The following is a 10,994-nucleotide window of genomic DNA, read 5'->3' as shown; positions in this document are numbered from 1 at the left end:
TGAACAACTATGCCAAAATTAAATGCCAATGCTCATTTTTTAAAATTAGATGACACGAAGTCTTCAAATTTTACGCATTAGGACTGCTTGAAGCCAAAAACACAATTGCTTTTGTGAAATATAGTCTTGATGATGGGGCAAAAAACATAAGATATTGGTCAAATTTTAGTAAAAGTAATTGTAACGAGTAACGCCATGACATCTTTTATTGAGTAATGGTTGTGCAACGAATGGCTATTTTTGACCAAAACAATTGTAACTGTGATTCGTTCCATTTATTGAGGAACGACTAATGAAATGCCCTGTCTATTTCATGCGCCATGCTCCTGACGCACGCGTATCTCAATTATTACGCACTCATTCTCCGACCAAAGAGAGTTTAGTGGCAAGCAAGTTGGCCGGGCATGGCTGGGCAAAGCCGTTTCGACCGTTTCGACCGTTTCGCCCGTTTCGACCCTCCACCCTGCCTGAGGAACGAAGGGGTCAATCTGGTGCCAGTAAAACGTAAACAAACTCGTGCTCGTTCTTCAAATGGGGTTTCTGTCAAGTCGCCACAAATTCAAAAGCCTGGTTAGTTGGGGGGACCGTTTGTCGTGTTTCGCGGTTGGACTATGTCATGTCGTCTGCGCCACGCCCTCTCCGGTCGTCGCCCAATGAGTCGCCTCCAACCTGTCTAGGATCGATCCAGTTCATCCGATTGCAAGATTTCATGTCCTACCACGATGTAAGCGTGCGACCCGGTCCAGGATTTAACGTGGTCATTGGACCCAATGGCAGCGGCAAGAGCTCGATTGTATCGGCCATCACGTTAGGTCTGGGTGGAGATCTGAGCGAATTGAAGCGACAGCGATCGATCACGGATTTCGTGAATACCACCACTGATGCGGATTGCGCCCGGATCACCATCGAGTTGTATCGAGATCATGAGCGCGTGTACAAGGTTCAATGCGAGATCAAGCGCTCTGGGCAGATCGTTTTTCATCTGGACGAGGTCCTCGTCACGCAAGCCAAAGTCAAGAACTTGGTGGAGAAGCTTAGCATTCAAACCAACAACTTGTGCCAGTTCTTGCCGCAGGATGTGGTGCGAGATTTCCCGGACATGCCCTCGCATGAGAAGCTATTCAACACCATTCGAGCAGTAGGTGATGGGCGGACCAATGAACTCCTTCAGGAGCTGAAAGACGAACAAGACAAGCTGGAGAGTCTGCAACAAATGCTCCAGATCAAAGTAGGGACTTTTACCGAGCTGGAGCGGAAATGGGAGAGCTCCACTGTGGTCCGAAATGTCATTCGTCAACGCCAACGCCTACAGAATAGCTTGAACTTGTTGGGCATCAAGGAAAAATTCTTTCTCTTCAAGCAACTGCGACTGGATATTCGGGACCTGGAGAAGAAGATAATCGATTCAAAAGAAAAGATTGACAGTCTAGCTCACTCCAAGGCGGAGCTGGATCAAAAGCTCGAGACTCATCATCAGGCTAAGACCAACCTGGAATTGACCATGGTCGAGCCCAAAGACGTAATTGCCAACTACAAGGCCTTCATGAGTAGTTCCCCGAGTGAGATACTCAACGACAAAATCAAGTCCATCACGAATAATCTGAACTCATTAACCTCTCGATACGAAAGCAAAGCTCAACAGATTGAGCAACTCGAGGAAGAAATTCAGTCGGCCACCCAACAAATTGATTCTTCCAAGACTCAAGGCAAATTGGAATCTGAATACGAAACCCTGAACAAACAACTCAAGGCCAAGCAATGTGAAATAACGGCCAAAGAGCATCTTCACTCCGTGGCATTAGCCGAATTGAATGCTTTGGACCGCCAAATACAACGTTTATCGTCCGAGCGAAGCCGACTCCACTCCGAGGAGAATCAAAAAATGAACATTCTGAAACAGAGAAACCCTGACGTCTTCCAAGGGCTGGAATGGCTTCGGGCAAACCGTGACCGCTTTAATCACACCATTCATGATCCCATCATGGTTTGCTTGCGCGTTCTGGGTCCTCCAGAAAACGCCCTTTATTTAGAGCGACTTATTGGGGCCCAAGACTTGCAGGCCTTCGTTTGCGAAGATCCTTCCGATGCCAACAAGCTCATGAATATTCTAAGGAGTGAGAAGAAACTGAGCCGAATCAACGTCATCACTAGTAGCAACACTAGCACGTCAAATTGTGAGCCCATCCCCTGTTCCATTCAAGGTTTCAAAGGCTTCGTTTCCGATATGATGGATTGCCCACCAGCAGTGAGGACCTATCTGTGCTCCAAAAAGCAACTCAATCGAATCCCAGTGTTTACGGCTGGTAGTGATAGCAAGCACGTGGGTCAAAAGTACTTCCGTTATTTCGTGGATCGGAAGCTTTTCGTGAAACGTCAAGGCCGTTATTCCAACTCTGAATCCGTGTCCATTGAGAATTGTGCCAATGACGAGGTTCGTTTCTTCCCGTCGGCCACGGTTGATGATAACGAGCTTCAGAGCAATGAACGAAACATTGCGTGGGCTAGAAAAGAACAGACCAAAAAGAAGTGGGAAGCCGAAAGTTTGACCAATGAACTGAAAGCTGTCAACAGTGCTCATGATCGAATATCGAATCACATGGCAGATAAGAAGCACGAGATTGAAAGACTCAAGGGCTTGCAATGGAAGATCAAGGATTTGGAGGGGCAAGTCGACGTTCTGAAGAAATCGGCAGATATTCAGAGCCTTCGAGAACGAAGTCTGAATGAAAGAGAGAAGGCCTTGAAACAAATTAGTGTGGTACATCAAGAAATGTTGGCATTCACAAATAAGTACTCTATGGCAGTGTTGACCCTCAAGTTTGCTGGCATCCAAATGGAGCAGTTAGAGGTAAGAGGTCTGGTTTACTAAAGCAAGCGTGCTTTTTCTTTTTCATTGGTAAGGTACTTAATTTGTGTCCTTTTCAGAAATCAAGCAGTCAAGAGAGAACTGCACACGCGGACATAGAGGCAGATCACAACGCAATGACCACGATGCTGAAGGACCTGGAGACGAAGAAAGTGACAAATACCCAAGCCTTTCAAAAGATCCACAGGGAAGTTCAGGCCCATATCACTTTCGACAAGGTAAGTTGAACAAAGATTCAAAATTAGTGTCGAGCTAATGTATTCAACATGGCTCAACTTTCAAGAAACGAGTGCGCCTGAAGCCAGAATTCGAAAAGAGCCTGCAAGAAGTCTGTCCAGGTGAGTTCACCTCCCATTCTGAAGCCCGTGCCCGAATGGAAACCTTAGAGAAAGACCTCCGAGACCTTCCGGCCATATCCCAACGGGACGAGGACGATGCTAAGTTGTCCGAGCGGAAGTTCAAGGAGGCCAAAGATGCCATTCAAGATATGAAGGCTCAAATCTCTCGGCATGAAAAGGATGCCATCGTGCGCGGTCAAACCATTTCCCGTCGAATTCAAGAACTCGTCTCGAAAATCGACTCTCGATTCTCGGCTATGATGGCCGATTTGGGACACGCCGGTTGCATCAAGCTCGATCAAGGCGAGGGCCCATCTGATTTCAAGTCATTTGGGCTGGATATCATGGTGAATTTTGCCGGTGCCAAAGGAAACATGGAGGCTCTTTCGGGATCCGTCCAATCCGGCGGTGAAAAGTCGGTCAGCACGGCCGTGTTCATGATGGCCTTACAAGAACTGACGCAAGTACCTTTTCGATGTGTTGACGAAATCAATCAAGGTGCGTATCGTGCCCTTTTTTGCCCACGATCTAGCCAAGATGATATGCTAAATATGTTTGTACTTTTTCTAGGAATGGATGAAGTGAATGAACGTCTCATTTGGAAGATGCTTTTGACCACGGCTAATCGCTACACTGCCCAATACATGTATTTTTCTCCCAAGTTCCCTCGAGAACTCGAGTTTACCCCGGATATCAAGGCGGTGTTTTGCATCAATGGAGCCCTAAGAGTGGATCTCCCAAATCACTTCCATCTTTCCAATATTCTGCAACGCATGAAGAAGAAGCGCAAAATCGTTACATAACTTGAAAATTGTTCATACATCTATACAGAAATATACGGTCTCAATCTTTCTCCCCGTCCTGATTGGTTTGTTCCGCGACATTTTCCCTCTTTCCGTTGTGTTACAATGACTGACGGAATGTTTGGCAACAGTCCTCTGTGACTCTGTCTCCGTCCTGTCGCCTTCTCCTCGTTTATGATGATGCTACTCTTTTTTATGTGTGGCGGCGGTGCTTTACCACTTCGAGAGCTAGAGAGAGCTAGAGAGAGCTAGAGAGGGTGGGAAGGATTGGCGGCTTTCGCAGCTTTCTCTCACATTGCGTACGATCAAATGTACAAATGGAAATGTCAAAATAGCTGCGAACGATGCGTTCCTCGTTCAGTATGTAGAGGCTGTTGAGCTCAGATGATTGGGGTCCTTGTACACGCACATGATCAACAAAGGCTCCAATTTTGGCATTGCTTCTCTCCTAACAAGGATGACTAGTAGCATTTTGCCTCTTTATTTCTCCCCTCAGCACGATCTCTCTTTGAAATCTCAACCTCTCTGTTTCCCCACTTTGTGTTGTGCTGAGCTGTTTCACTCTCTGCCAACCTGATGAGTACTTCCAAATCATATCCCATACATGCTAAGCAAGTTATGGCCATGCCAGTTGGTTCCCGTCGTTCATCAGATTTCAGATCGTCTCTCTCCGCACCTGTTAACCTGAGAAAAGGGGCAAGCTCGTCCACCAGGAGGAACGACCGAACCACCGCAAGGCCGAGTCGCTATCCAAACCGAGGTTCAAGCAGTGTTGGCTCCCAGCACAAAGCTTGTGTCTATAGAGAACAATCGCATCGTCCATAGTACATACCCGACATACACACATTGCATGCATACATAATACATACACAGGAATAAGATACAGGCATGGCAGGGCGGCCTGGACTTTCTCTTAGGATTCAGAGATTTAGATCCACTCCGACCGCCTGGCCCGCCTCTCATCTGGGCCAAGCCCAAGTCATGGGGCCACGTTCATCGTTTCAAGCGGATGTTTCTGGACCGCCACGCTTGCCCGGGTGCATCCCTTTGTTCTGGCCAGAACCGTCGCTCCTCGGCCCAAATAGGACGATCCGCCGGCACAGGCCGAGCTAGCCCGGTCAGATCGATGACGCGGACAGCCGCCCACTCAGCCCAGATTCTGCGCTTGAAGCCTCCAAATATCCAACTTTTAAGCTTGAATATTTTGGCCATGAATGGAGTCAAAACACATGAGGCGAATAGGATCCAGCCAACTCTGGCCTTATGATATGATTATCCATGCACATTTCCTCCATTTCCCCGTTCTTCCGAACACTTGAATATTCCTTGGCCAGGACTCACGAGCCGAGCCAGCCCAGGGTCTTGGTGCCTCGTTAGCCAGACAGCCCTAGGCGGACTGGTTCCGAAATTCAAGCCCAGAGTGGCTTTTTCCGGCCGTAAGCGTTGGAAAGAAGCAGTGCTTGTATAAGTCTAAGTCCTGGCCAGCGTTCCTGCCTGTGCATGCGTGTACAGGACTGTGAACTAGGGCTGGCTGAATGACTGGCTGGCTGGCTGGCTGGCTGGGTGGCTGAGGATGGCTTTGCCCTCAAGTACAAGATGGAGAAGTAGAAAGTAAATATCTCAGCTACCAGCCCAATACAAGCCAACCAATAGCAGTGCCACTAGTAGGGCGCTACTACCACTATCACTACTGCTACTACTACTACTACTACAAGCACTACTGGAGTCAGAGTGTCAAAGGCTTGAAATTTGTCAAAGTGCTTCTTCTCCGCCCGTATCGTGTGCGCTGCCCGTGTTTGAATCTGTCCCTGCACGCCCCGGAACACGGCCCGTTTGTTTTGGCAGTGCACCGCCTCGATTCATCGAGAGCGAGTTAGTGATTGAGTAGGTGAGTGGTTGGGATCCGCCCGCTCGCTCCTGCTGCTCCAGCACCAGGGCACAAGGCCGGCCATTCCGAACGCCTTTGACGTGGCCCGTGAGAGCCAGGGGGGACTGAACTGACTGACTGTCCCGGTGCCCCAGACCCCCAACGGAAGAGCCGGACTGACCGAGGCAGACTTGGATGCCCTCCCGTGTGTCAAACGGGAGGAGGAGGAATCGTCCAGAAAGAACACTGCAACGGAGTGACCGACCGTCAGAACGACCGACCGATCCAACCGATCCAACCGATCCGACGATCGACTCAGAGAAAGTGCCACTGGAGGAGTGGTGTTCAAGACCGCGTCAGGTCCAGTGTCCAGTAATCCGAGGCTGTCGGGCACGAGCCAGGCCCGAAAAATCGGATCGTATTGACCGTGTGAAGTGAAGTGTTTTTATTTTTCAGTCCGGTGCTGAAATCGGTGGCTGAGGTAAGAACCACGGGCCACGGGCACGGGAAGGTTATTGAAGGAGACTCATTCACGGTTTGGGATTTGCAGGCCAAGATTGGTGGCACCATGCGCCGACCATTAGATCCGGATCGATGATCGGTCCTACGCCGATGTCTTGGGTCCCGAGTCACCCGTGTCACCATTGACGTCCATTTCAGGTAAGATTTCAGGGGTAGAAGTGGATGGCTCCATTGGCCATTCATGCTCATCTTGCGATTGTAGGTGTGAGCGACGTCCTAGATGTCCCAATTTTCGAGTGCCTCGGTGGGCTCAAATGCCAGCACACCGACTGTGGCCATTGCCACCAAGAGTGGAGCCAAGATTGTGGGCCCAGGAGGCACCCTGATTCAAGTGCCGAACCATTCAGTCGGATTGAGCAACCACCAGGTCGGTGGTCATGTGGTAGTGTCCAGTGGTTCGGCCGTTGAAATGTCCGGCGAATCGATCCAATTAATGTCCGGGTCTCTGCCTACCTCCAATTTGTACGTGAACTATCCTCACACCATGTGGGAGAAAGACGCTGAGGGAAACCGGGTCCAGATCATCAAACAAGAGGACGGCGTTAACCCTGACGATATCTTAAGTCAGGCTACGGCCTCCATTAAGCAGGAACCCAATGCCAATGGCGTGATAATTCGCACGATTTCGAATGCCGAACAAGCCTCGGAATTGGGCGTGATGCCGCCCACTCCACAACGAAAACAACCCACCCAAGTGGGCCCGGATGGCCAACCTTTGCCCCGACCCCATGTGTGTGAAGTGTGTCAAAAGACTTTCGTCAAGCGAGAGCACCTCACCAAACATCTGAGGATCCACAAAAACGACAATAAGCGCTATTCTTGCGAATATTGTCAAAAAGCATTTAGAGACCGATACGAACTGGTGAGGCACACGCGCCGACACACGGGAGACTTCCCGTTCAGGTAATTGACACCTTCCCCTGTCTGTCCATCTCAAGACAGGCTTTTTATGCTCGTACTATCTGCCTTTTACAGGTGCAGTGAATGTAACAAAGGTTTCATGCGACATGAACGGTACATGACCCATATAAGATGGCACACCGGTAAGATCTTGACCATTTATTGAATGCAATTTTACATACGTCTTATTCTGTGATCTTCAACGTAGGAGAGCGACCCTATCAATGCACAATGTGTGAGAAGAGCTTTCGCGATCGAAGTGAGCTCAATAGACACTCACGTCGTCATACGGGTGATTTGCCTTATAAGTAAGTTCTTTGCCTTCATATTGGTCATCCTGAATTGAAATATCAACAACACACCGATTCCAACTAACTACTGCTCCTTTTCTTCCAGATGTGAAACTTGTGGTAAAGGGTTCTTGAGACGCGAGCGCTATGTCACTCACGTTCGTATTCACACCGGAGAAAAGCCCTTCGTGTGTGCAGTGTGTTCAAGGGGCTATCGAGACAAAAGAGAGCTCAGGAAGCACCAAATCACGCACAACCACTCCGGACAAAGTGCTCCCATCCCTGGTGTTCAGCCTACCCCTCAGCCTTCGACCTCCGCTGGGACGGGAGTCGGCAATATGAACCCAGTCGCCTCTCCTAATCCGCAAATGAATGTTTCCCACACTCTTGGATCACCCGAAACCAAAACGATCATCGTACAGCAATCGATAGCCCTTCCTAACCAGCCCGTTCCGAGGGAGCTGTTGAATCTGAATGGGAATGTGCAACAAGTGGTCCAACAATGCCAATGGTTCTGGTCCTCTGTTCTATTATGTAATGCCTGGCTCTGTTCCGTACAGCATCTCATCTGAAGGCGGTACAACCGTTAGACTAACCACCACTGAAGGCAATGTAACCACCGCTCAATTGGTTAGTGTTCCGAGTGGTGTGCTTCAAGGCATACAGAACGTACCCAATGGTGGGGGAGGGGGTTCCAATGTCTCAGTAGCGGTCTCCTCCGCCCCCAATAGCCACAATTCCATGNTGCCAATGGTTCTGGTCCTCTGTTCTATTATGTAATGCCTGGCTCTGTTCCGTACAGCATCTCATCTGAAGGCGGTACAACCGTGAGACTAACCACCACTGAAGGCAATGTAACCACCGCTCAATTGGTTAGTGTTCCGAGTGGTGTGCTTCAAGGCATACAGAACGTACCCAATGGTGGGGGAGGGGGTTCCAATGTCTCAGTAGCGGTCTCCTCCGCCCCCAATAGCCACAATTCCATGACAGCTGCTTTGCCTAGTTGGATTCTTGACGGATCTGGCATTCCTCCCGCGGGCCACAACCGCGGAAGTTCAATGTGACATGAGATCGGCTGTGCCTCGGACCCAGATAGCACCCATCACATTCTATCCACCTCTCCAGATCCCACATCGGCCGACACTACCAACACTACTGTTATCATTCAGCAAGGAGAAGGGGTGCAGCCAGATTCGATTGTCACCGTCGAGGATGCCTCACAGGCTCATTCGGCGGTGTCTTCCTTGCCCATGATTGCCACCTCTTTAGACGGCCATCAGGGCGCAATACATGTCAGAAAGGCCGATGAAGAAGCAGCTGCCAGAGAATTGCTTCAATTAAAGACTATGCCCATGGCAATTACCAAAGATCTGACCAATGGTTACGTGCTTGTACCTGCAGATGCCAACGGACACGCATCTTCTGGGAGTGCCCAAGTACAAAATGGTCACCAGCGTTTGATTATGAGAGTGCCAGAGCTAGGACTTCATTCGCTTGGAAATCACTCAACTAATCTATCTTCTATTTCCATACCTAATCTGGATGGAAACATTACCGATGAGGGCAGTGACTCGGAAGACGAGGACCTCCCTCCCACAGTGTCGTCCAAATCCTCGGAACCTGCGTCCTCAGCCTCTCTCACCATTTCAGAGTCCACTAGTCTTGCCAAGGCGTATGAGATCCCAAATAACAAACTTGACAACCAGAAAAGTGGTGTTGCACAACAGGGGTCTCTCATATCGCCCCCTAGAAATTTGGGATTGGCCACTAGTAGTAGTCGAACAGTGATTGTGTCATCTCCAGCTTCCAAGTTACAGCGACCCGTGAGTGCTCCCAAACGACATTCAATCAAGTCGTTGCTTGGTGTTGACGATGACTCGTCTGATGATGAAGTGGCTTCAAATGCAAGTTCTCATGAAAGTCGTTTACCGTTAATTCAAAATGTGACTGACTCAGGTCAGAGTGAAGTGAAAGCGGGCACCGTGCTCGATTTGTGCACCAAAACCACCGAAGATCATCTACCTTCTGCAACTTCAGCCGCTTCAGCTGTCTCGGTCGACGAGATGGCCATTTCCCTAGTTCAAAGTAAAAGCATTCCATCCAGCAGTATTGACTACAAGAGCACAGGAGACTCTCCGCTACTTTTGGAGCCATCTCAATCCAAGAAGGATCGTCAGTCACCTCCCCTCTCGAGTCTTGATTTGAAAGTCGATGCAACAGAAATAGGTCCAAGTTTGCCGTCAAGTGAAACCGTTGTTCTTGTTCAAAGTAAGGTTCAAAAGCCAAAGCATTTTTCTGACGATACTCTTGCGTCCTCATTGGTTTATTCCGATACTTCTGAAATCGACTCAAATTCGTCTTTTGATGACAAGAATGCAGTTTCTTTGGCATCCTCCGAAGAAAAGGCTCCAATCACTCAGGAAATTGCTGAATCTAAGGGACAAACCCAGAAGCCACCGTTAAGTTCCACGGACTTTTCTTGTCCACAGAAAGAAGATCACGGCATACTTTCAGAAGGTCTCATTTCTCAAGCAAAACAGCTGAGAGCACCACCCGATCGCGCTTTGTCTACTTCCCCGTCCCCAATTGATCCGTCAATATCGAGTAACGAGCAAGATCGAGAAGATAGATCAGAATCGTCAATCCATGTACCTGAATCGTCAGTCCCAGATAAAAATTCTGAGTCCATTCATGACCCATCCATAAAGGGAGCTCATCTGGCACTTGAACACGAGCAAAAGAAAATCTCAGAAACCCCAATCAAATTGGTACCATATTCCATTGCTTTGGAGTCAGTTTCATCCAAGGTAGTAAAGGTAATTGAACGCCAAGACGTGGCTCATGAAAATGCTTTGACTGACAGAGTATTGTCTCAAACTGGGGAGCCAAGTTCTTCTGCTACGAACGAAAAATCTTCGGACCACTCAGGAAAACTTGGCCTCAATGTTAAATGTGAGGCCAAGTCATCTGAGACGACCACTGTCGTTTCCGTCGGAGATTTGAACGCCACAAGTCCTGAAAGTCCAGAGCAGATTAATCAAGTTATTACCGAGGAGCCACAGAGTCACGAAAACAAGCCCACTTCGTCTGAAAATGAAATTGAGTTAGGAAGCAAAGAAGTTCAAGAAGCAGCGGAATGTAATGCTGATAAAGACGATCAAACCGGTGAGTCTGAAGAACCCATTGACCCGTCGGACAAGATCATTTTGGCACAAACCGGAGATCTACTTGTTGACGATCAACTTTCTGAGGTGCCTCTCTGTCCTCAAGTTGAATCAAGTTGTTCTCCTAGCGTCGCAAGAGATCAAGCCCAACCATCATCGGTCCGCAGCGACAGTGGTCATGAGGGAATTCAGAGATTTTCAGATCCTGGTCATGCCGCTACCGAAAGTTGTCACCAACATTCGT

The 10,994-nt window shown here is 48.8% G+C and overlaps 2 protein-coding genes across 2 annotated transcripts in view; both read left to right on the top strand.

The window, feature by feature from the left end:
- Window positions 1-449: 449 nt before the first annotated feature.
- LOC131887927 (structural maintenance of chromosomes protein 5-like) lies at window positions 450-4,056 on the top strand. Its single transcript, XM_059236663.1, has 4 exons — window positions 450-2,848; window positions 2,926-3,084; window positions 3,150-3,702; window positions 3,775-4,056. Exons 1-4 carry the CDS (start codon window positions 617-619, stop codon window positions 4,005-4,007), a joined length of 3,177 nt encoding a protein of 1,058 aa, XP_059092646.1. The 5' UTR covers window positions 450-616; the 3' UTR covers window positions 4,008-4,056.
- A 2,279-nt stretch (window positions 4,057-6,335) lies between these two features.
- LOC131889428 (uncharacterized) overlaps window positions 6,336-10,994 on the top strand; it is a 26,916-nt gene continuing 22,257 nt past the window's right edge. The window contains exons 1-9 of the mRNA XM_059238524.1: window positions 6,336-6,355; window positions 6,425-6,534; window positions 6,599-7,299; window positions 7,372-7,439; window positions 7,505-7,604; window positions 7,693-8,097; window positions 8,389-8,639; window positions 8,712-9,854; window positions 10,515-10,837. Of these exons, the coding sequence (XP_059094507.1) occupies window positions 6,617-7,299; window positions 7,372-7,439; window positions 7,505-7,604; window positions 7,693-8,097; window positions 8,389-8,639; window positions 8,712-9,854; window positions 10,515-10,837 (2,973 nt within the window). The 5' untranslated portion in view covers window positions 6,336-6,355; window positions 6,425-6,534; window positions 6,599-6,616. The remainder of the gene's footprint in view (window positions 6,356-6,424; window positions 6,535-6,598; window positions 7,300-7,371; window positions 7,440-7,504; window positions 7,605-7,692; window positions 8,098-8,388; window positions 8,640-8,711; window positions 9,855-10,514; window positions 10,838-10,994) is intronic.

This window comes from Tigriopus californicus, chromosome 10 (assembly GCF_007210705.1).
Source record: "Tigriopus californicus strain San Diego chromosome 10, Tcal_SD_v2.1, whole genome shotgun sequence".
Lineage (NCBI taxonomy): Eukaryota > Metazoa > Arthropoda > Copepoda > Harpacticoida > Harpacticidae > Tigriopus > Tigriopus californicus.
The sequence above is the reverse complement of the archived record's forward strand: the minus strand, read 5'-3'. Positions and strand labels throughout refer to the sequence as shown.

Coding starts and splice junctions, on each gene's coding strand:
- LOC131887927 (XM_059236663.1), top strand. CDS start 617: ATGTCGTCTGCGCCACGCCCTCTCCGGTCGTCGCCCAATGAGTCGCCT. Junction 3,085..3,149: donor CCCATATCACTTTCGACAAG/GTAAGTTGAACA, acceptor TCAACTTTCAAG/AAACGAGTGCGCCTGAAGCC. Junction 3,703..3,774: donor TGTTGACGAAATCAATCAAG/GTGCGTATCGTG, acceptor TACTTTTTCTAG/GAATGGATGAAGTGAATGAA.